At 37.0% G+C, this 25,537-nt stretch overlaps 1 protein-coding gene across 14 annotated transcripts in view; it reads left to right on the forward strand.

Annotated features, from left to right (window-relative positions):
- Positions 1-25,537, forward strand: part of EHBP1 (EH domain binding protein 1) — a 224,372-nt gene that overhangs the window by 125,356 nt on the left and 73,479 nt on the right. For all 14 annotated transcript variants that reach the window (XM_071740117.1, XM_071740116.1, XM_071740118.1 and 11 more), the window contains 3 exons: positions 17,387-17,565; positions 18,200-18,248; positions 24,411-25,313. In XM_071740117.1, the coding sequence (XP_071596218.1) occupies positions 17,387-17,565; positions 18,200-18,248; positions 24,411-25,313 (1,131 nt within the window). The remainder of the gene's footprint in view (positions 1-17,386; positions 17,566-18,199; positions 18,249-24,410; positions 25,314-25,537) is intronic.

Here is a 25,537-nt window from a genome sequence, read left to right on the forward strand (position 1 = left end):
TGCTAATATTTTTTATTTTATTTATCCTATGCAGAAGCATGTAGATGGATTGCAAATGCATACACTGCAAGAACTATACAGACTGTTACAGAAAGAGGGGAAAAAAAGTCAATCATATGTAAATCGATAACGCTTTCTGTTATATTTTTCAATATATTTTATACTTTATGTGTCAGCTATACTGAGTTTGGTTGCATCTCAATAAAAAGAAGGCATACCTATGTTTTTTCCTGGTAGATTTAGAGATATTTTTTGTACTTTATAAAAGAATTTTGTTACCTTTTTAAAATACAACCAATTCCTTGAAACTTGGTTTCATTTTTGAAAAGAGCTATTTTGCAGTTTAACAGATAGTTGTGTTAATCCCTAAATGATACTTCATAGTTTGTACTAACAAATAATGCAGAAACTTTAAATATAGTTCATATGTATAGTTCAGACAAATCAGCTTTGAAAAGCATGCATGGGAAAAGCTTTTAAAGTGTGAATGAAATAATGTGCTCTAGCTCAGTGAAAGGGCTTTAGAGGAGCTAGCTAGAAACTAAAGTAATTAAGGAAATCATGTTGTAAACTGAGTTTAATATATTAGAAGTTCAACTGTAAGAGCTTGATTAAACACCCACTGATTAAATGCCTACATTATACTCTAAAGAGAACTCTACTGTTGAGAGGGCAGTCTGTCTCTGTAGAAAAATAATTTGGATTCAGAGGATGTAGCACAGTAAAACATTTTCTAATACAGCTTATCCTACCTCTTCTCATACTCCTTTAGAGCAGATTTTGATGAGGCAAGCCATAGGTTACCCACTAGCTGATGACATGTCACTGTGAACTCTGTAGTCACAACACGTCTCACATCCCCCAAAAAATGAATCTTACAACAGATATTAAAAAAAAACCAACAACAAAACCAAAACAAACAAACAAAAGTTATCACCTGCGATTGAGGGGTTTGAGTAACTTGAAGAACACAGCAATGGGTGCTGGAGGCTTTATTAGTAATTTTTGTGACTATTTCATTAGTAAATTTTGTGTAAAGATGCTGAGATGCTTAATTTTGGGACTAGGAACAACTTCATATACCTCTCGGGCATCTTTAGCACCAAGAGCACACAAGTCTGCTGTGGCTGCAGTTTATTCTCCTGGGAGCCCACTGTAGGGAGAGACATTAAGCTCCTAAGTGTCTGCATAAGTGCTAGCATTGATTTTATATGCACAGTTGTGTGAAAGGCTGTCATATCCACAGCAGTAAACTTAGCAATTTATTTTGAAATAAGTATTGGATGGCAACTGTTAGACACCTGGCTTTTTATAAACATTTCTGAGACTTAATGCAGAGTCTACTGAAGGCAACAAGAAGTTGAAGTCCTGTAGTCACTACTGAATTTAGTTCCTGGGCAGTGAAACCTTTTCATCCAAGTTTCCATGATTCTGAACTGGAGCAGGTTATAACAGTTTCTAGTTCCTTTTTTTTTTTGTATCTTTGAAGGGCTATCCACAACTAAATGTACAGTGTGTTTTTCTTTGGTGAGTTGGCCAAAATCTCCATTCTCTCTCACTTCATTAACACTTCAGAGACAAGGAAGTGTCATCTTAAAGCCTTGCAAGGGTCATGTTTCTGGCTTGCTTTAGTGCAACCAGATATTTAAAATCCATCTCAGCTAATCAAGCTTTAAAAGTATCCTAAAATGTTACACCATCTGAAATAATTGTAAATGGAAATCATGTTATATTTTTTAAATTATTCCTTCTTTTTTTTTTTCCCCTCTTCATTTTTTTCTGATTAGTTGTGTTGTATTTTATGCTATGGGAGCATAATGAAAGTAATTTTTGCTTAAAAAAACAGACAGTCAAAATGTATTTCTCTAGTTTCAAGTGACTTATTTCTTTAGATACATACAAAGAAAGTGTATATGTGTGTATCTTCTTGGTGTGTGTATATAGGTATATGCAAACTTGTATCTTAGTATTCTTGTTATTGTAAGAAGAATGGTGATCTGTTTCACAAAAAGGTATGTATCTTATAGGTATGCTACAAGACATATAACTTTCTATATAACTAATATACATTTAATATGTGCATGAAGACTTTTTAGGAAGTTGATTCAGATAGCAATTTGATACACATGGCTTAGCAGATCATGATTAAAATGTTTAGTCCTAGAATCTGCTTAAATTACTGAACCATATAACACTGTGACCTCTTGTCATAAAGTTCCCAAGGTGTGCTCTCGAGAGCTCCACAAAAAGCTTAATTTTTATCACTTTAAAATAGTGCCAAAGAATTTCTAAATGCATTTCTAAAGTGCTCATATGGCACTCTGTGCTATTGGTAAGTAGTCTGTCATGGTTTTCATTGGCAGCAACAACAATAACATAATGTGACTTTATCCTTTGATTAGAGACATGGGTGTGTAGACCAGAACCCAATCAATAGGCTTAAGTATAAAATTATAGCAAGTGAAATATTTTTTCAATGCTTAAATTCTTCTAAGTGTAGCCATAACCTTTCTATTGTACTTAAAATTCTAATGGAATATTATCATTGCTATTAAAAAAAAATAAATCCATTTGAGGTGTTTCCAGGGAAGGCTTTTTCTCTCCAGTGCATTTAACTGTTTTTACATTTATTTCTAGCAAGATATTAGACTTGGGTTCTAAACTAAAATCAGGGTTCACTTCAGCACGTTTTTTTTTTTATATTTGCATATTTACTGTTGTTTTCAAATGTAGAACCATATTGTGACATAGATATGAATTATAGGGAAAAACTGAAGATACTTCCAAGGAACGATTCCAAGTTTTTGCATTGGTAACTAGGATTGGTCCTCAAAAAAGTGAAACATGTTGCTCCAGATTTTGGGTGTTGTGCATTTTTTGGTGTGTTTGGGTTTTGGGGTTTTTTTGTACACAGATGGCATGTGATTTGCCCACCATCAACACTCATAGATGTGTGCACTTTCACTGCATCTGAGATTGTCCCTTCACCAATGTTTCATGCCCAGTACATGAAAAAAAAAAGGACAGAAAGCAAGGCAATTCTACTTTCTGACATTCTACTTTCTGGGACGTATACTTTCTGACATGGTTTTTAGCTATTTCATATCCTTCACCTTCTGAACATTTTTTCCTGCTGCTTTTGGCAGGAGTGATGGGCTCTGTGTGGAGCCCCAGTCAAGTGCTGTGAATACTGCTGGAAAATGCATAGCTGCTTGGGAACTATTTGAAATGATTAATTATTTGAAAAATAGGTTGACATTTTAAAGCACACATTCAAAATTTGTTATTTTTCTATTTATTGGGTACAAATGGAGTAAGAATTGCATCAAATCCTACTATGGCCTAATTTTCTGTTTTGTTCTTTCCAAGGCAAAGGATTCTTTTAAAAATGTGCTGATGAATTTGGCTGTCAGTTATACCATAAGAATGTGTCTTTTTTTTTTTTTTTTTTTTTTTTTTTTTGATGAAGTTAGTTAAAACCATATTGCTCACTTCTGACTTAGGACATACAATACCTCTGGAGTTTTCCACAGTGTGTGGGCAGAGAACAGTATCACCTAAGGCCAGTGTGGAGCATCTATGTCAGATTTCTACTCTGAAGAGTCTTCTAAACAACCTGTCTCTGCCAGCTGGAAAAGAGGTCTTTGGTAACCAGTCCTGCCTACATAAACTCCTCTTTTGAGAGTCCAGTACTCTCCTCTTCCCCCTGCACACTTACAGAAAAGCTATGAAACAGTAGCAGCACACTGCCAAGGGTTTATTAATAGAAGGTAATAAAAATTAATGCAAAAATAATTTTCAGTATTTACATATGGTAAAAAAAATTGTGAATGTTACTCATTGAGAAACTACACTATGACTAAAGTAGCAGGCACACTATATACTTATCAACTCATCATTCTCCCACTAGTGCTTCTAATTGAGTAGTCTGTAAATTTTATTGCAACTGTAAGCAAAACTGCCTTTGAGCTCCTCCTCTGTGCAACCTTAAAGGTAAAGTGGATCTTAGTCAAGTGATGTCACTGTACTTGCTTCCTAGTCGTGGCTTGGGTCATGCTTCTGCTGGAAAGTGTTGCCTAGCAGTCTGCAAAAGCCATGTGTTTAAGATGGCAAATCCTACAGATAATTTAGAATAATTTCTGGAAGTTCATCTAACTTGGGAATAATACACAGTGTTAGAATGAACTTTGTGCAGATTCCACTGGGAGCTTATTTAGAGCAGTATCAACAAGTATTAAATAAGTTGGCTTTTATACATTTATCAAAGTTTAGGAATTAGATAGAGCTGGTTTGACATGTTACCAGAGCCCTCCCCTATGTACACTTTCTTTTCCCTTTATTCTCCCTGTTTCAAAGATTGTCATAATCATCTAATCTCTTGTTATGCAATTAGATATGTTGCTACAGATTTATTAGCAAACTTACTGTCGAACTAGTAGTAATGCTCTAATTTACACTTCCCAAAGCATGGAAATCCTTGTGTAGGAATGAAAGCTCCCTTCTTTTCCCTTCTCCACCTATCCTGAGGTGCTCGTGCAGTGAAAAGGATTGCAGGAGGCTGAGATGTGTGAATGATAAGTGCTGTACACGTTGCAACACCTGGGCGTGATCAGACTTGTTAAAGATGATGTATGAAGCTTGAGCCTGAGTTTTCTGGCTGAATTTTTCCTCCTACAGCTCCTTGGGGTTGTCTGATAAATTTCATCTCCCAACCCAAGGGAAAAGTGATCAATACTTTACCCCACAGTCCTCTCTGATAGCACTGGTACGTCTGGTTGGAAGATGGAAGTCTTCTTGTGCAGTCCTTTCATGTAGGTGTTTTCTACTGTCTGCAGACAAATATTTGGAATCACAAACCAGCTCACACCAGAAGCATGATAAGTGTTGCATCATCTTGGGACCAGTTGAGAGCCTTTCTTTCAAGAGTGCTTAACATTATTTAACCCAGCTATGTAAATTAAGTCTGAAGGACACATAAAAATATTACACATCCTTCTTTTTATACCCTGTCATCTCAAAAGCATAATGTCTCTTAAAGATTTTAATCCGTTGTATAATAATGTAATAGGGATCTAATGGTGTCTCCTGTCTTGTCACTATGGATTTAGTGACAGTTGATGCATTTAATAATGATTTCAATAGCATTGGAAGGCCAGTGAATCATAAATCCATATCCCTGATACTGCCTTAGACACATCAACTCTAAACAATCAGTAGCCCCTATAGAGTTGTCTGTTAAAGGAAACCTATTAGGCTGTCTTCTGTATACAATACTCACAAGTATCATCCTCATTAAATATATGATGGTACATGCTAGAAACCTTTTCAATTTCCTCATGTTACCATATTATGGAAGCACTTTTTTCCTCCCTCAGCTGCTTGGAAATTTTTTTTCTATTTATAATCTGAATTTTTTTTTTCTTGAAGTCAAATCAGAGTTTGTCACAAAGATTTTGATATTGCTATATTTAGCGTGTAATATTTTGGTAAAAATGTTTAGTTTTTATTTGACAATACATTTTTATTTTAGGGAATATAAACCATAGCAAAAAAAAAAAAAAACTTCCGAGCAAATTCTGTAGTTTCAAAAGCTAAGCTAATTTTTAAAATGTTGATGTGAATACTCCATTGCATTAAGGGAAAAAAAATAATCTCTGTGGAGAATGTACTAATATTTAATTGAAAAAAATCTATAAAGTAGATCCTAAGGATCATTCAGAAGTTTTACACATGTAAAAAATTAAGCACAGAAGAACTGCCTGCTGTGTATTGCTGTAACACCCCTAGAACATGGCTAACGCCCAACTACTGCGTGCTTAGACTTGGATGGTAATTACAATTGAGCTGTAAAATATTTTGACAGTTTCCAACTGTTGTGTGGTTATTAGCCAGGCATCATATGGGAATGAAGTACACTGATTTGATTGGGTTTATATCACAATCTGCTTAAATAAGGGCTTTCAAAATAAACACATGGTGTAAAGTGCTAATCAAAGGCAGTATTTAACTGTTAGCAGCTTTTCTTGACTTCTGCAGGAGAGAATTCCCTCTTTTCCAAGGATTTTGATTTCTTAAATGAGACCTGCCATACCTTTATGCTTCAGCTTTTCCTTTACAAGCTTTTACTTGTTGAGTGCTAAAAGCATAACCACACCAAATTTAATTTGTAGCATGAAAATTATGTGTGTATTTTTCAAGAGGATAGATTTGCTAGTGTTGAAGCTAGAAAAGCTTGTGTTAATTACATATTATAAAACAAAAAGGATATTTTAATTTAACATGTAGTTTTTCATTTAGCTGCACAAGTCCTAGCGATTAGCAAATTTGGATAGTGAAAGAATTCCTAGAAAAATATATGTTAACCCAAGTAGCACTTGAATTGCTGTTGCTTTGACATTTATTTTTATTTTAAAATAAAACTCAGAAAGCAAAAATATTCAGACTACGTGCAAATTAAGCTCCAGATTGTGCCAGTCTTGTTATGTTCATTAAGCTGTTGATTCCTTGAGTAGTGGCTCTTACTCTGTCAGGGCTATTCACAGAATAAGGTACTATTCAATGAGGTAAAGATAGCAGTCTGCCTTTATACTGCTTAAATAATGCTTGTTCAGTTGGGCAACTAAACCAAGAATATTCAAGTCTTCCGTTCCTTAATTTTTCACTTGCTTTATTTAGTAATACTTTTGGGGTTTTTATTTTGCTTATGAGTGAAGCTTTCTGTTTCTGATACAGGAGAATTTTTCAAGTGTTGTCACCTTGGTTTTTTCCTTAAAAACAAAGAAAAAAACCAACCTAAGGTTCCTGTTTCCCAGCTCACTCTGCTTGTGATGTCTCTACAGTCACTGAGAGCTTACTTGGTTATCAGTGTTTCTTATGTCTGAATGTTTGCCTAAATACCTAATTTCACCCAAATGTAATAAGGTGGTTTCTTTTGCTGACCGCTACCCTCAGTTGGACACCTAAACTCTTGCCTTGCAGATGAAATATTTTTTCTAACGTGTCCTAGATTTTAAAGTGTCTTTGTGAATTTCTGCAGAGATGTGCTGAACGGGGAGGAAGCTTTCCTCTCTGCCAGTGTTCATGAGGAGCAGTTGGAACGACAGGGTTATACTTCTTCAATAGGCAGTCTCCTAAACAACTAAAAGATAACTAAAAGACACACTCTGTTTGTTTGAAGAGTTGTGCTAACAGCTGTTGAACTTTCTGTGTGTTCAGGTAGCTATGTGCCATTGTAGTTAAAAAGAAAAAGCAAAAATATTGTGCTTTGCAAGGAAATCCAATTAGCACAGGTGAATATGTGTATGAGTTGATTATGAAACAGAAAATACTTGGATCCCAACCTCAGGCTTAATTTTTTAAATGGGAAGTTGATTGTTTTGGTGGATGATGTTTCGCTCGGAGAGGCCGGCGTGAGGTGTGCCGAGTGGGAAACAGGGGCTCATCAGCTTTCTTCCCTGGCTTCTGGAGAGCAGAGGAGAGCTCTGTGGGGCTCCTGCTCTCCAGCAGCAACAGCCTGTGCCAGCTGTGTCCTTTCCCTGTAAGATCTGGAATTAAGAAACACAGAGAAGGTAGGTCTGAAACTCATCTTCAAAGATTGCAGGGTCCTTCTGCTTGCCCGAAGACAAGCTCAGCGTTACGAAATGAGAGATTTCTTCAACCTGTTGTTAAAGACCTCCAATAATGAAGCGTCTCTGGCTTTCGAAGGCAGTCTGAATGCTTCATTATACTGTCTTACAGATTGCTCCTCCTATTGTCTGACCTGTTGCAACTGAAGCCTGCAACTTCATTTTGGTAAACACTGGCATGAGGGACAAAGGGTTTTCTTTTTCAGAATTTTGCATATTTGGAGGCTTAACATGTTCCTTTCCTTTATAATTTTTTTCTTAACATGAATGACCTAGTTTTGCTCCAGTTTTCTTTGTGGTTGTTTTTGTAACCTGATCTTTCTTTGGGGGGATCTTTCTTACACTGTGTCACACAAAACTGCACATAAAACTTCTCTTGCGGCTTTATTGATGCTGAGTGGAGTGGGAGAGGCCGTACATGTCTTGCAAGCTTTATTCCTGTCTGTTCATCTCAGTGTGATGTTTGTCTTTTTCACAACAACCTGATGTTGTTGACTTACGTTCAGCTTGAATAGACTGTTTCCCCCACATCCCTTTGTGAAGAGCTGTTACCTAACCAGTTCTTCCTCATCCTGCATTTATGTAAATGATTACTCCTTCCTATGTTGCACTTGTACCTATTGAATTTCATCCTGTTTTCTTCAGACCCATTCTCCTTTTCTTATGATTGGAGTTCTGCTGGTGTGTTTGATGCCCATCCCAGCTTCATGTGTAGTGTATCATCCACTTTCCTAATTCAGATTTTCAACACTGAAGCCAAGAAACTTGGGTCTTGAAGAATCTTCTTAATGTCCAATTCCAAGAATAATTTAAAAGTACTCTTGGATATTGTTTTCCAGCCTGATGTGTATCTATACTATGTGAGTCTCCAAAGGCTCCCTTATCTGTGCTCCATTATGAGAGCACACTGGGAGATAATAAAAAGTTTAAATACAGTCATAATATGTATGCCACTTTTCTCCTTCCCTGTCTGCTTCACTCTTACACAAGGAACTTGGACTCTGTGGTGGCTATGATTTCTTGATGAATAATTGATATATGTTGCATGTTTCCTTTTTTAACTTTCACATGTTGAGAAGCAACTTACAAATTTGTTTCACCTCTTTCATTAGCTTGTCTTCATTCTTCTGATTTATCGTTTTTATGCTTTTAAAGACTGGAAGGGAATGTAATTTTTTCCTCTTTCTCTACTATCTCACCTATCTTCAAGTTTAAAAAGCGACCATTCATTTTGGATGTTGTTTCATGTTGTTTCCTCCAGTACTGTAGCATTAAATTAAATGTGTTCAGCTGACCAGAAAGGATCTGCCTTACCAAAGCTTTTCCCACACCTGGCTTGAAATCTGACCTTTTTGTGTCTGATATTAGTAATGCTGGTCTCCAACTTCCATCTGACTTGTACAATAAAGACAGATGAAGTAAAAAGAAAGGCATTAAGCATTCCAGGTATCTCCCCATCTTCTATGGATTCTCTTCCTTACCACTCAGTGATGAAGCAATATTTTTTTAATCTCCATCTTGTGACTGGTTGCATAGAATGGGCTGCTGATGCAGTAGTTTATCAAGGGTAAAGCTTACTTATTTCCATTAAAATTATCATTTAACTATAGCTGTCCTAAGGAACTTTCTTGAGAATAGCTGTCTGAATGCCTGGTGTAAGATCATGGACGCCATCACCTCATGCAGGATTGTAAAATGTGCTTTTTTTATTTCCACCCTCAGTCGAGAGGTGTACTTTGGCCTTCAGAGGCACTGCATCAGGTTCTGTCATCAATACCAGGCTTAAAAATAGAGTGTTCTAAGTCCCACCACACACAGAGATTGTTTTCCTTTGTTAGATGCCAGATTTCTGCAGGTATTACCCTGTGTTCTGCTCTGAAGTATTTGAAACAAAGATTTCTCATAGGCAAGTAGTAATAGTTCCATAAATATTCCTATGGCCATGCATTAAAATAAATGATGCAGTAGATTTACAAAATAGGTATCTATAGAGTTCTATGAAGCAATGTCACCTTAATGATACAACATCAGAAGATTGCCTGAAAAAACAACATCTGTTGAAATGTTCAGCAGGGTGCGAGAATGACTTGCGTTTATTTAATGGCTAATGTCAAAAGAAATTCCTGCAAAAGCTACAAGAGTTCACTGTTTTTAGGAAGAATTGGCAGTGACTCTCATTTTTCAGCTTGCCTTGTGCTTTCTTTTAGAAGAGATTCTTGTGACCTTTTCTGACAAGCTCTAACACTTCCATTGTTTGCTGCAGGCCTTTGAAATGTGGCAGAGATAGCCTTGGGCCCAGGGAGGTGCGTTTTGCTAGTTCGGTTCACATTTAACAAAGTTAAAAGCTTTGAAAATTGCTATTCCTCATCTGTGGTTTAAGTTGCTTAATTCTGGCAACTTGCCCAAAACCCTGAATGTTCCTGTTGTGGCAGAAAGCCAGGGATTGTGAACTGGCAGCATCCTGGTAGCTCGTCTGGGCTTCCAGCGCAGATTACACAGGAGCAGAGACTTCAGCCCCATACACCACCAGGACAACTAGAGAAAGGAAGGTGGACACAAGGAAATTGCTCATCTTCTGAGAGCAGAAAAATGAGGCCCCGTCCCTGCATGTGACCTGTTCATACTGTTATGTTACAAATACATGTAATCATCAGAGAATGAGCTCGGTGTTCGCTCCCACTTAAGGGTATGAATTATATACCTTTTCCTGTTTTTTTTTTTTTTTTAATTGAAAATGTATCGCTCAAGACAAAGATTATGCGACCTCAGGGAACAGCAGCTAGATGAGCTTCAGCCAGTCCTTTCATAATAGTTGAGAAGGAGCTCACTATGACTTTTTTTTTGATGGCCACATGACCATCAGGTAAAAATACTTGCACATAAGTAACCAGTTCATTATGCTGTCTTAGACTTGTTCCTCCTTTAGCATCTTATTACCATAATCTTCTCCTTGCAATTAGCTAATAAATTTAGGGCTTCTCAACCTGAAGCAGCTACCCTCACTCCTGTGCATTACGGTATTGTCTCTTAAGAACATCTGCAGGAGGAGGTAGTTCTCTTCAAATAAACAGTCTGTCTTGTTCTTAATTAATTCCCATGAGCAGACAGCCTCTGTGTCCTGTGGCCCAAGTGAGGAAATTGTCCAGTAGTTGATATGTTGTGGCTTGTGGTTCTTAAGGTTTAGAGATCAGTTGCCGAATACTTGGGGTTTTCTATCCTTTTAATCCCCAGCAATGAAAACCAAAACCCTAAAAGCATATGCTAAGAAAAAGTTACTTTGTTACTAGACAAAGTAAAAACTGAAGATAGGCTACCAGATAATACAAAAATTACAGAGGTACTTAGCAGTTAGGAATTGCCAGGTCTAAGGCGCTCTCTGTTACTGTAACCTCTCCCACATTTGTGCACTGTATGCCAGTAGGTTGTTTACATGCACACATTTCAGTTGTATGACTACTTACCATGATTTTCTGCTGGTCCACTAATTCAGTGCCCAGAGAAAAAGTAACTGGACCCTGTAGTAGAAGAGGCAGCTGTCTGCAGGGCTGCCATTTTATATTTTCATAGGAGCTGGAAGGTATTTAATGAAGCATGGTCTGGGTGAATGTTAGGCTGGGTGAATGCCACGGAGGGCCTGGACAAAGCTCATGACACCAAACTGGTCTGAGACATTGACTGTCCTACAAATTGAGGCTACAAATTACGTGTTTCTGTCTTCAGAGTGGCCAGGTCTTAAACAGCATCTTAACTTGTCCAGTGTTGGAAGTTTTGGGGGATTTTTTTGTTATCCTGAGCACACTCACCTGCCCTGGAGTCAGGAGGAGTGTGGCAGCTCTGGTGGGATGCAGCGAATGTGTACACCAGGCTGATGCTAGGTAGCATTTTTGATTGTTCTGATAGTTGATTCACTTACTAACTTGGACAACTTATTTAGTTCTGCTTCTCTATTTGTAAAATACCAATTGTGAGTCTTTTAACATCTTGGTAGATTTATTAACCTATTGTAGAGTACCCTAATATTGTGTTACGGCCATCACACTTGTGATCATAGGCAAGTTGAAGTGCTATGTTTGGTGAGGCTTTTGCAGTATACTGTTTAAATGAACCTGCTTGCCATATGCTGTTGATGATAAATAACGAGCAACAACTTTTTGCCTTGAGCAGTGAGATACAGGCATCATGTGAGAAGAAATGGGTAGTGATGATTAGAATAAAAAAATACCATCATTATGTTTATTTGTGGGGTTGGGCAAGTAAAAGTTATGTGAATGAAGCTAATTCAAACACAAGGGACTTGCTAAAGATTACAGACTGGATCAGAAGTGACAATATGTTGAAGGACAACCATTGTCCATATGATTCAGCCTTGTGCAGAGCAAACTGTGTGATTTAAGATGTGAGTCAGCGAGAGGGAGTTGCAAACAGATGAAGCTGTGGTTGTCTGGGAGAGGGAATACAGTAATGGGGTCTCGTGCTGTATGTGCTTCTTGATGGCAGGTGTTATCTTCATCAGTTCTCCCTTGGGTCCCGAGTATTCAATTAAGCACAGCATCATACAGCTTATGACATGGGACCACATTGTCTGTCTGCCTCCAGCTAATAAAGTGAAACCATATTGAAAGCACAGGATGGATTAAACCTTGCAGTAAACTGCCCATTCCCCAGCATGTCACTCCTCTCTGCTGTGTGGTGAGGAAGTGCCTTTTGCAAATGAATGTGATTTGGAACGCTGCAGAGGAGGAAAGCAGAATATCAGACAGCTCTGCTTGCTTGCTTTTGCTTCCCAGATTAAGAAGGTCTGCAATTCTTGTTGCTAAGAAAGTTATCCTGGCATTTCAGGTAGCATGTACATGCTCTAGCTGCTTTCCTTCCTTTTCCTAGGAATAGTTTGTATGAGCTCTTTCCAGCCTCACAGGCACCAAAATATGTGACAGGCAACTGAAAACCCTTTGAAATGAAATAATTTCATCCACTCATCTGATACTGGAGAAACCTGGAGTTTACCTAAATACTTGCTATTAATCATACATAGGAAACAAAATCTTACTAGGCAGCTGGGTTTCCAGGTCTCCTTAATTTACAGATGGCAGGGACTAGAGACATTTTGTGTAATATATATACATCATACCATGCAAAAAGAGAGCATCAAAGTTGAAGAATGTACTCCTAAGTACTGATAAGTTTGCATATTGGAGTAACAGGATAACAGAACTCTTAGCATGTCTTTCCAGGAAAAGTGTGCTTTCTAGTACTTCCATGTACCTTCCTTAGCAGAAGGAATCAGCAGTGCCTCTTGTATTTTGTTATATCACTGCAGTCATCATAATGCTATGGTAACCTACTACAACTAGGTAGCCTAAATAAAGATAATCTCAGCACAGTTAAATTATGAGGATGTTTTTTCTGTCTTTGGAATAAAACAGAAAGCAGTTTTATTTTACCTTTGAAGGCTCAATTTCCATATTCTGTTTTGGTCCTCATACTAGTTAAAAATCGTCTTTTGACTTATTCCCATACCATTTCACAGGACAGAATAAACAAAATTGAATGCATGTTGGACATATACAGACCTTGCCAAAGGCATAAATCCTATTAAATGAGCCATATTCAAGTTGGAATACTCCCAGCCTAAGCAATCCCTATGGGTAGAGCTCTGTGTTGTTTAAAAAATAAAATTCTAGAGTATCATCTTGATGATATAAAATTATCTATTTGACTGAAATGTATTGGGATGCTTATTTATAGCGCACCTTTATATCGTTTTTCAGACCACTCAGTTCAGCTGGGTTTCCCAAACTTTTTCTGTATCCAGCCACATGCTGTGTATTTTGCCTTATGTAGCTGCGTGGTGTTTTCATTTACCTAATCTTGCATTATAAGTTTTCACACTTTTCAGTGAGTCTAGACAGCATTGTAGTTTTTATAGGGGCCGGGGAAAATCCCTTTTATTTTGCTCAGTCAAATAAGTTAGAGACTGTTGCCTGTACTTGTTTCTTGAGTAACTTAACTTGTTTGTTGGTTGTTTACAGGTCTTCTCTGTTTTGACTTTCAGCTCTATCTCAATCTCAGCTTCCTCTCCTCCTGCAGTTAATTACCATTACTAGTTTCTCTCAACTCCTTTCCCCTTTGGAGAGCTGTGTTCAGTAATATAAAACTCAAACCACGTAAGTCTTCCATCCAACGTCCCACAACAGTAATGTACTATTTTTTTTTTTCTTACTCCTCTCAGCAACTCTTTCAGACTTCAACACCACCTTTTGCTGTCTCTAGACACCTCAAGCCCCTTGCATCCTGTCAGCAAGCTCTGGATTGTTGCTCAGATTAAGCCTCTACAAACTCCATTGGCCCCATGTCTCATACACAGGCTTGGTTCATAATTCTGTGTTCCCATCACTAATTCCTGTGTTGATTTTCTTCTCCTGATCATTGGCCTATGTGTGTCAGAGGTGCAGCTGAACTTCCACTTTGTGAAACATCACCTGGTGCTTTGTTCCTGAAAGAGGCAAAACAATTATTTAAATATTTTGAAATGTAGGGATGCACTCTAATATGTAAAGCTGTTGTCCTCTTGTTAATGTAAAGTGATGGGATAGTATCCCAAGAGGAAAAATGCATGCACTGTAAAGCACATTAACTAGGCTTCCAGAACATGTAAAAGAAGAATAAAGTAGGAAGACACCAGTGTTTCTACTGACTATGAAACAAAGATATCCTAAAGTCAGTGATAAATCCATACAGATGATGCTGCACCTAGTTCTGAGCTAGCATGTGAGGAACCACCTTTGGAACCTCTGCACTTGCCATGCAGTTAATCCACAACTGGATAAAAATCCAGCACTAGACTCAGTAACCTGTTCATCAGCTAGCAGATCTAGCAATCTGTTGTGGCTATTTTATGCTTTTTATTGGTAATTTCAAATGAATTGTCAAAGACTTTGGTTTTTGAACTCCCAGTGGTGACTACTGTGTGGTTTAGAAGAGTTGTGTGGTCAGTGCTTAAAAAAATTATGTAAGAAAAGGCTACTTAAATTTTCATTTCATTTGATAAGTTCCTACCAATCTTGTGGAGCAAATATATGCTAGAAATAGATGCTTGGTAGTAATGATGTTTACACTGAGCCTATATCTACTATGTGAAACCTAAAGGTATCAAAAGAATTTTTTTTTCATAATGATGTATTACAAAAAAAAAAAAAAAAGAATTGACTTTTTTTAATGCATCTGAAGGGCTCATTCTACAATTCTACAATTACCATATGTATCTAGTGTGACATGAAATTAATGTTTGTATCATAGACTAAGTAACAAAATATTTTACTCAGGTGATGCTTAAGTGCATAACGTTTTCCTGATATTAACTTCACCTTTATCCAAAACACCTGGAGTGATAAATCCAGAGAGGGAGTCTTATGTATTCTGTTTTGTCAGCTAGAGAAGAGAATACTGTGTAAGTATGTTATGCACACCTGGACCTTGCATATTCTGGATAATATACTTCTAGAAAACCTAAAGTAAATGGAAGGACAAACATGGGAGAAAAGTTCCAAATTAAGTACAGGGGTTTTGAGCAACTGTAATCTGGATTTTTAAAAACGGATAATTTGTAAATAAAGTGCAAATTTATGCTATACTTGTTTACTTAATATCTTTGTCCTTTTGTAAGATCTAGTTTTCAAATCAGTTACATCTTCAGTTTGTTAGATGTGTAATTAAGGCATTTGAATGTTACTATTACCTAAGGCCATTTCAGAGTTAACCAGAATGTACTTAGGTGGTGTCTGGAAATTTTAGCAATTCTGTAGAGAGTTTCAACAACATGTATTTAGTACTTATAGTTGACCTTTAATAATATATCTGGTAAGTAGTGCTCCATGTTTTGAAGGAGCTCCTTACTTTAAAAATGTCTTAAAATATAATTTTTCTACATCTCCATAGTGCCATTTTAATTATTTTCTCCCAGCAGTGTTATTTCCATATACATCATCTAGGTAGCAAATTTATTTTACGTAATGTAGTACCCTAAATTTGGGGTCAGTCATTAGTTGCTGGTTTTTACTTTGGGATGTAAAAAAACCAGGTTAGTTACATCACTGATTCTGGAGTAACTGGCACCCCCGAAGCTTCTTTGATTAAAATCTGATGCATGGTAAAGGAAGTTTATAAATTATTGTTGCTTTTTCTTCCCTATTTTGTATATCTTTAAGATGTGAATTCAGTGTATTTAGAGGCATTTGTCTTATCATTAACAACTTTATTCATGCTGATTTGAATCACAGACAGAATTTAAAAAACAAACAAAAAAACCCAACAAAGTTTTAACAAGTTACTTCGTACATATGATACGGTATTTAAATCAGTGTCAACATTTTGCACTTTTGAAATGAGTTGGCAGTGCTTCTATCTGATGATGAGGTAGGTGTGTTTATAAAACAACTTTTAAGGGGCGACTATCACAGTAAATGAAAAATTACTTTCCTACTTCTGTATGATTTCTTCCCCAGAAGCAGTGAAAACATAAATCAACTGGTAGCAAGCAGCTAATTGCTTAGCACTGCCATACTTTAGTCAAGTGGGGGCATCGTTGGTCTTTCACAAATAGGTAATATGGCTACAAGGATTTACGGCTCAAAATGTGATATTGTAAATTACTTGGTGTGGTTTTGACTTAACTTGGGAACTTGTTAGCTATAAGATACCTATCAGCAAGCTTGTTGTGTGTATTTATGCATTTGATAATATTACCTTGAAAAACAAAGTGGGCCTGGTTCTTTCCGTATAATTCAGACTTTGATTTTATGTCAGTCAAATTCCATCTGTTTAATTAAATCTAAGAATTTTCTGGTGTCAGTATTTGTATGGTTAACTGAGTGCATATTTCTTGAATATATAGGCTGCAATCACTAAGTTATCTGCTAAATTTCAGCAACAGCAGACAGTCTGATGCCTGATGCCCAATGCCTGAAATATTTTATCCCATTTTAATTCCTGTTTTATGCTAACAAAAATATTACTAGAAGTGGCAAAGTGTCCTTTTGGGAAGTGGCAATTAAGTAGGTAGTGATACCTATTAGATACTACCCTCTGATAATGATTTACGGCCAAAATTCCCTTTCCACGTAGAAAAACTGAAGCCTGGAAGAGAAAGCTCTTTGGTTATGGTTGGAAGTGGCTGTTTAGAAACAGGGTGCTGCAATTACCTTGATGCAATCACACGCTTAAACAGGAAGAGTGCAGCCAAAAAGCGTTCACTGGAGCTTATGCCAGTTGAATGCAGCGATCATTATGTGGCAGACACAGCAGCTTTGCTCCCCATGTCGCAATGGGAGATTGCAACTTGTGCTAAATTCTGCCCATCTTATGCTTGGCTTTGGATCCAGTTGGAAAGTTATTTTCATGGAAAAGGAAAAAGGCTTGTGTGGGGTGCTTTTTGAGAAATCTTTTCAAGAGTGTGTATGATGGACTTGCGCAGGACTATGCCTTAAGTATTTAAGCACGGTGTTTCCACTGGTACAATTCTTGGCCTGTGTAGATCTGGAATCCTGTATATCTACATCCTTTGGAGACAAATGCCAAGGGCAACGACTGGAGATAATAACTTGTGATTTGTGTCTTTTGCAAGTTACAGTCATTGTAAACTGACAGCTGTGAAGGACCTAAACTCACATCAAAGGATACAGATCATCTAGTTAGGTCAATTAATGTTAATTCTCATATTCCATTAAATTCTTTCATCTTCTCTTTTTTTCTTTTTTTTTTTTCAGCCAAGCCCTATACCAAGTCCTGTCTTGGGGAGGAAGCCAAATGCTAGTCAGTCATTGCTTGTGTGGTGCAAAGAAGTTACAAAAAACTATAGGGGAGTGAAAATCACCAATTTTACTACATCATGGAGAAACGGTTTATCCTTTTGTGCAATATTACATCATTTTAGACCAGACCTAATGTAAGTTGTATATTCTTTACCTGTATAAGCTAACTCTCATAGAAGTATATAACATTTAAGTTCATATAAAATCAAATCCCTGTTTCTCTCAGATGTTGAAGCGTTTTCACCATTTTCTTTCAATCCGGGAAACCGTCCTTTCTAAGAAAACAGATTTATGAATGCTCAAACTTTGACTTCTTTGCTCTCCCTTTCTGCATAAACAACTTTTTTCTCCCCTCTCTGTGATTTGTTTTTCTTCTTAACCTTATACAAAGAACTGACTTCAGGATGATTATGAAAATTGTGCTGATGTTGAAATTAAATGAGAGGAATAAGCTCTTTGTACACTGACAAGGACCGATTACTTCCTGGTAAATTTGGTTGTCAAGGCTGGGTTCTAGTCCCTGCCTTAACTTCTTTTTTAGATGGAAAGCTTCAGGCAATGAAACATGTAATCAGTGTTTGTTTATTTATTTATTTATTTGTTTATTCCTTTAATTTTCCACACTATTAGTTTTGGTGATTGAGTTGCTGTGAAATTGCTAGTTGCTGAATGATACTATTGTATGTCAAATATTTAGATTCAGTTTGTTTTAAAACTGCTGCTTTTATCAAATACTGTACATACCCACTGTGCCATTTTCCCCCTCAGTGACTACAAGTCCCTGAATCCTCAAGATATTAAAGAGAACAACAAAAAGGTAAGAACTGCCAGGGGAAAAAAAAAAAAAAAAAAAAAGACAGAGCTTCAATTTTGGCTTCACTGCAGGTTTTTATTAATTTTGGAAAAGTGTGGTTGTTTTGTAAGGTCATAACAGTGGCTCACAGAAGGTATTCAGCCTCCTGTGGTTCAAATCGGATGCATTATTGACTCTGGTTTCTCGTGTTCTTTAACATTCACAACAAGCACAAGGCTGACATTAGAGTTTAATGTTTGTATGGCCTACATTAACTGTGAAAGCAGAGGAAAGGGCTGGCCAGCCTTCTGTGATCACTCCTGATTCTTCCAATCATCCACATAATTAAAAAAAAAATAAAAACATAACTGTTCTTGGATTGTCTGCAAGACTTCCCTTCCTGTTTCTTTAATGAAGCTCCATGCATCAGTCGCAGTTGATGCTGCTTTGATGGTGGGTTTTTATTTTTAAAGAAGAAATTTTGCAGCTACCTTAATTCCACAGCAGCTGTGTGAAGTGCTACATTCAGTAAGGGAAGTTTATGATAAATGTGTTGAAGCAATACTTTGCAACTAAGCCAAAATATTAGCAAAATAGTTATTGTTCTGAGCAATTACTTTAAACAACTTTTTGTACCTTTGTGATGCAAACATGAGAAAAGTTTCTCTGGAGGAAGAAGGAATTCATTTCGGAAATCACAAGAAGACTTTTCATTTCTGCTTACTATTTTAGGCATGTTACAAGCTTTGGTTGGGCCCTAGGAAAATGTTTGGAAATGATAATTTTCATGTGAGTCACTTATGATAAAATTGTTCCTGAAGATCATCTGAAAATTGTTTTTAAGTAGCTGCCTTCTCAATGCTGTGATTTTAATTTTATATTGCTTTAAAAGCACTAAATTGAATTGAGATGAAGGTATAAAAATATACTTCAAATAAATTAGGTTCAATATTATATAGCAAATGTAACTAAAGAGTATTGGATTGTAGATACGTGGAATTCCTGGAGGTGTTTTATTAAAATTCATTTGTTTTTAGAACAGTTAACTTGAATGTGCCTGCACACTGATGTGTTACCCAGGGAATAACTTTTTTTAAAATAGTACTTAAGTATTATAAGTAAGGAAATATCTCTGAGGTACCTAACATCTCTGATGTTACCTAATGAGTTATTTAGCCAGTGATAGCTTTGCCATAATAATATGGAGTTGTATGATGACTTGAGTGGATTATCTGTGACATCACAATGTTTTCTGTGACCATATGTTATTGTACTTAAGTTTTGTTGAATGTCCAGGCTAATTAAGGGGGGGTTATAAAAAATAATAGTTTATTAGTTTAAAATGTTGACAGTATAATTAGTTCCCTTTTTCTTACGAAACTGGGATGGTAAATGGTGAACTTTTTAGCCTGTCTCTCTAACAGGATATAGTTCCCAGGACTGAAGAAGTAATGATTGTTGTTATTGTGCAGTTTTTTTCTTTCATCACTTTGCAAGCCTTTGCCTGACAGCTACATTGAGTATCTCAGTTGCTTCCTGCAGATTTATTTCCTGGTCTCACACAGTTATGCCTGATAACCCCGTGTGCCCTTGGTTGGAGTGAATGCAGCACTGGCAACAATGGCTGCCTATAAATTCCATGCAGATATGTAACACATTTGACAATGATTCCTCCTAACCAATTAAAATAACATCTGTGGATGAATAGGACAATTTTCTTTGACTGAAGCAGCTCTTTTTCTTTTTTTCCTTCCCCCCCCCATCCCCCTTGCCTGAGAAAGGAGGTAAGGGGTGACTAAACATAGATTAAAGATTAACCCATGAGAGTATATCTTTTAGAAGTATGGGTCCTTGTTTGTATTTTAATTTTTAAAAATAAATTAAAAAAAAAAAGAAGAAATCTTAAGATATAACTACTTTGGTGCAATTATTGTGCATAATCAGCCATTGAAATGCACTGCTACAAAAAGCAGACCTTTAGAGTTTCTTTATAACTCACCACACTAGCTGTTTGCTATATTGGTGCTGCCACTGATGCTGAATAAAAAAGGATATTTACCTGTGACATCTGATCTTGGCCAGTATGTCAGTGTGTTACATAGTTGGGAAATGGCTGAAATATTGCCTGTGGTGCTTGTGCTGATGGATCCCAATTGATGTCTGTCAGTTTGTCAGTGAATTAAAACAGAGAAAACTTCACCAGGAGATAGATAAATAGGCTTAGTGTCCTGAATATACCTATGGAAGGGCCGTGTGTATGTGTGTATTGCAATTTCCACAATATAACTAAAGAACCCCCCAAAAAAACCCAAATGACTCTGCTAGATTACATGAGCATTGGTCAGGATTCAGATATATTTCTGGTTCATTGTTTTAATTGTAAATACATGTTTCAGGCAGGAGCAAAAGAGAAACCAGGATTATCACTGAGAACATTAAAAATATGACAGGGATACTTTTCTAGCTGATGCAAAGCATTGTGGTTCTTCCTGAATTTCATATATATCTAACTGGATATAGCCTTCCCACCAACATTAATTTTATTGAATATATCAATTTGATTATTATTAGTAGTAATGAATACTGTGGGCAGAAGTCCCTTATCAAGAACAGGAATTTTTCATATTGCTAATAACATGTCCTGCACTTTAAAAATGTTAAGCTACTAAACTACACTTGGCTGGAGCTTGGAGGGGATGAAAGGCTGAGAAGTGTAAGGACACAACAGTGTGGTTCTAATAATGAATTTCTGGTTTTAATTACTTTATTGTTTAGAGAAGCTCATTTCATTTGAGGGATTATTGTGTGGAAATAGTAATATATCTCCTGGATGTTCGATTGGCACTTCCCATTTTTTTGATGCTGCTTTCTTCTTCTTCTTCTTTTTTTTTTTTTTTTTTTTTTTTTTTTTTGGTTTGGTTTGGTTTGTTTGTTTGTTTGTTTGGGGTTTTTTTGGTTTTTTCACTTTTTTATCACTTCTGTTAAATTCCTCTATACATTTGAACTCAAGTAACTGCCTCAAAAATATATTTCATATTACAAGGAATTAATCCTTTAAAAATATGCATTTAAAATAATTCAAAATTACAGGGTTAGCATTGAGTCAAAAAGGAAAAAAGTCCTTACCTTTAAGCTGGCAGCCACATGTTTGTAACAGGTGTTCATTCTTCCTTCTTCTGCTTGATAACACAAGATCATAATCACATATTCAATTGTGCATGCAGGAGTTGCTTTTTGACCTTGGTGGTGGGATCATGCAGGAACAGAGTTAAAAATGCATTAAAAACATTTGTAAAAACAAGGCTCAATTATGTCTTTGTTTAACAAAATGTATTTTGACTAAGAAAATTGACTGTTAATACCATGCTAAAAGCTAGTTACAAACTACTTAAAAACACCAGGCGTTTTTAACTGTGCTGCAGTTATTGGGAAGCTCCTCACATTCCTAACACTGAAGGAGAACCCATCATGAATTTTTGTATGGACACATACAGAACATGATTGCTATCTACAGAACTGATGACTGCATTTGTGTACTTGTCTAGGTGTCTGGGTGTGCTTTAAAAGCAGAGAAGCAAGAACATGTATCATCCAGAAGGGGAATGAGAGGGGATGTAACACAGTACCTGGCGTCAGTGGGAAACTGTTGTGTTTAATCCCAAGCATCACTAGAAGAAGTGATGAAACAGAAAAAAGTGATTTCAGCTTCAATTAGGAATATCCATCATTCCAAATTTAGTCCTTCTGCTGCAGTGTTACTCATCTGAGCCAGTGCCTTTCCTGACAACTCTGAAACACTGTCTCCAGCTTCATTTTACAGACCCTGGGAGATATTCTTAGGATATAGTTTTATTAGCATATAAATAAGAAATTAAGAGTATAAAAGAGTTCAGGTCAAAGTCATGTCTGTGGGCTTTGGCTGCTGTGGATTTGCTAAGCCCATCCTTAGGTCCTTTCATTTTTCAGATTGTAACTTCCACTACCTTCAGTGGGAGGCAACAGGTTATATATGGCACTGTATCAGCACTGACCCACTTAAACAAGAAATCCTGGTGTTACCTTTGGTCCACAACACAACACAACAACCACTTTTTCATACTTGGCTTGTTTTCTGCTGGCATATGCATATTCCTCATTCCTGGTACCTGCCATGGCTTAAGCCCCCCACCCAAATCCCTGCACTGCTCTCCTTTAACTCCTCTTTTTCTGTTCCCTTCCACCTCTCCTGTTTCCCTCTTCTAAATATCCAGCCTGATCCTGTCCTCCAGCTCTTGTCCCACGATCAAGTAAATGACAGCTGTCCCTCTTCAACCATCTGAATTCTTTCCATTCCCCTCCACCCATCATTTTCCTGCTATTCTGCTCTATTTGGAGCTTTCTACCAGTAAATACAGTAGTAGTGTTTCCCCCTGGAACTCCATGCTGCTTATAAAAGCTTATGATGAAGCTTCCCAAGAACTGATACCCCATCAGAAACCAGCAATGATTTTAGGCCAAATCATTTTGTACAGGGCAAGCCAGAAGAGCTAAAAAAAAAAAAAAAAAAAAATTAGCTAGGTAATTTCTATGTCCAGATAAATTCTGTGAACCATTTCTTATAGTGATATGAAAATTACTTCACTAAAAATGCCTTGGCAAGTTGTACCTGAGTGTAAGGTGAAGCATACAAAATTTTGGGAAGATAAATTCCACCTCTGAGAAGCAGAGTTTGAAAAGTGACTGAAATAAAAGCTGTTTGACACTTGAGTTGGGAATGACATTGCAATGGGAATGAAAGAGCCTCCTTTTCTCAGAGCAAGCAAAATAACTTGGTCTGCTGGGAGCTTGCCAGGCCAGACCCATGTTCTAACCCTTGGACATTAACTACTATGAGAACCAAGAGGATTAAAAAAAAAAATTGTAATTTCTCTTTTCTTTATTTCTTCCACATATCTAAAACTAAATAAATTAAGAAAAATTAGAAACTGGGATAAAGTGGAAGCTAATGATGTGTGTTACTGTTTCCTTGCAAAAGGACAGGTTCTTGTGCATGCCTTGAATTTAGAATCTGGTTTTGTTCAAAATAGTGTAGGAATTTCTATGAACATTTTGGACCCCTTCAGCAGAGGGTGGAAAGGAGCTGCAGAATTACCAGGAGAGAAGTCCAAATGCTTTGACTGAGTCCATCTACACTAACAGGAGGCCTTTTTTCTTAAGGCTTCCTTGAAACACAATATTGTCTTCCAGGGTTAATCCAGGATAGTAATAATTAATTGTAAATTGAGAAACAGCTTTAACTCTTCAAAACTAGAAAAACCTGATGCACCAAGCCCACTCACATAAAGGGCTAGCAAAAAGAAGACAATGTGGCCTCACAAAGTGGGAGGCTTGCAAACTGTTTAGCTTTTAGAAATCAAAGTTAAGTGAGAATGAAATTCTCCTGTTATTATAAACCCAGCATCAACAAATGTTTAAAAAATACATTTATTTACTGGATTAATATAGTTTATGTTTTGTTTCAAGTAATGTGTGGTGGTGGTGTTTTTCACTATCTGGACATAGTTTTTTATCAATACAAATCACTGCAATTGCAGAACCAGTAGAAGGTAGAAGGTTGATCACCAGTGATAAAGCCCAAGATAGATTAGCGTCGTGTTTCTTATATCTTTGTTCCTTATCTTAAGAAGCCACCCTTAGCTGCTTTTTTTCTGGTCCATCTCTTACACTTTTTCTTATTTGCTTGTTTCCTGGTATTTAAGCGAGAGCCATTCAAGATACAGGTAGGTTCTGTTACTGCAAACAGAAGGGCTTTTAAGTTGCAGTTTCATAAGCATCTTTTTGCTCATGAAAGTAGCATCATTGTGAGTAAGCAAAGATTTTATTATAGTATGATAAAATATTTAAAACATGCCATTTGGGTGTCTTTACCGGTCACATTTTCTTAATTTGCATTGCTATGAAGATACCCTGGGAGATATCTAGAAATCACCAGGAAAAAATCGGTGGGTTCATATTGGATTGTGCAACAAAAAATATACTGTGGTGAAGCCAAAAGAATACAAAGTAATAAGGTTGAAGCCATACTGTTCCTGTAATACTGGGGATGTTGTAGGCTTGCTTATTTTGACTGAAACTTTGAAATTCTTGAAACGTTATGATCCGTAAGAAACTGCTGTGGTGTAATCTTTATTTTTTCTGTTTTTAAAGGCATACGATGGGTTTGCCAGTTTAGGAATATCACGATTGCTGGAACCTTCTGACATGGTTTTGTTAGCAATACCTGACAAGCTGACTGTTATGACCTATCTCTATCAAATAAGGGCACATTTCTGCGGCCAGGAATTAAATGTGGTTCAAATAGAGGAGAACAGTAGTAAAAGCACATATAAAGTGGGTAACTATGAAACGGACACAAACAGTTCTGTCGACCAGGAAAAATTCTACGCAGAGCTGAACGACCTGAACCGGGAGCCTGGGCTGCACCCACCAGACAGTGCTTTGGCAGACTTTGCTTCCCAAGATGACTCCGTGTTTGTAAATGACAGTGGTGTTGGCGAATCTGAGAGTGAGCATCAGACTCCCGATGACCATTTAAGCCCAAGCACAGCTTCCCCTTCTTCTCGCAGGACTCGAAGTGACACAGATGCACAAAAATCCCAGCAGAGTTCTGGAAGGACTTCTGCATCTGAAGACGGGAAATGTACCGATGCGACACAAGCGCAGCCCACGCTGGGAAGGAAGAAACTGCTGATAGCTGATGCTTTAGACTTGAGTGACTTGGCACATGTCAGTGATCAAAAAGAGGATGTGTCTCCCACAGTTGCTTGTGAAGATAATGACAAAAGGAGACACCAGAGCTCAGACAGTACCATTGGTTTCTCAGAGCAAGAGAAGCTGGGATGTATAGGATCTACAGAGAGCACAAGAGCAGATCCTGGTTCACCTGTCACAAAGCTGACTTTATCTCCTACTCAGCTTGGATACCCCTATAACAAGGAGATGGAACTTGGAAAGAAAACTCATGCTTCTCCAAGGCAAACAGAATCTGATTCTGACAATGATGCCAGAAGTGCTTTAAATCATGCAGATCAAACTGCCAAAACAGCCCAGGTAAGAAATTTAAACTTCCTGTATGCCTGTGAGTCAGGATGGAGATGTTCTTCAAGTTCTTTCTCCATGTTTGTAATTTATATTGTATCTTCAGTATAAATGGCAAGGTGGGTGATACGTTTTTATTGTTGAGCTTTGGCTGAAAATAGGTGATGCTGAAAAGCAGCCATTACAGGAAAAATACATCTATATGAATTTTCCTACTTTAATTTTTGCAGCTAAAA

The sequence above is a fragment of the Heliangelus exortis genome, chromosome 3 (assembly GCF_036169615.1).
Source record: "Heliangelus exortis chromosome 3, bHelExo1.hap1, whole genome shotgun sequence".
Classification (NCBI taxonomy): Eukaryota; Metazoa; Chordata; class Aves; order Apodiformes; family Trochilidae; genus Heliangelus; species Heliangelus exortis.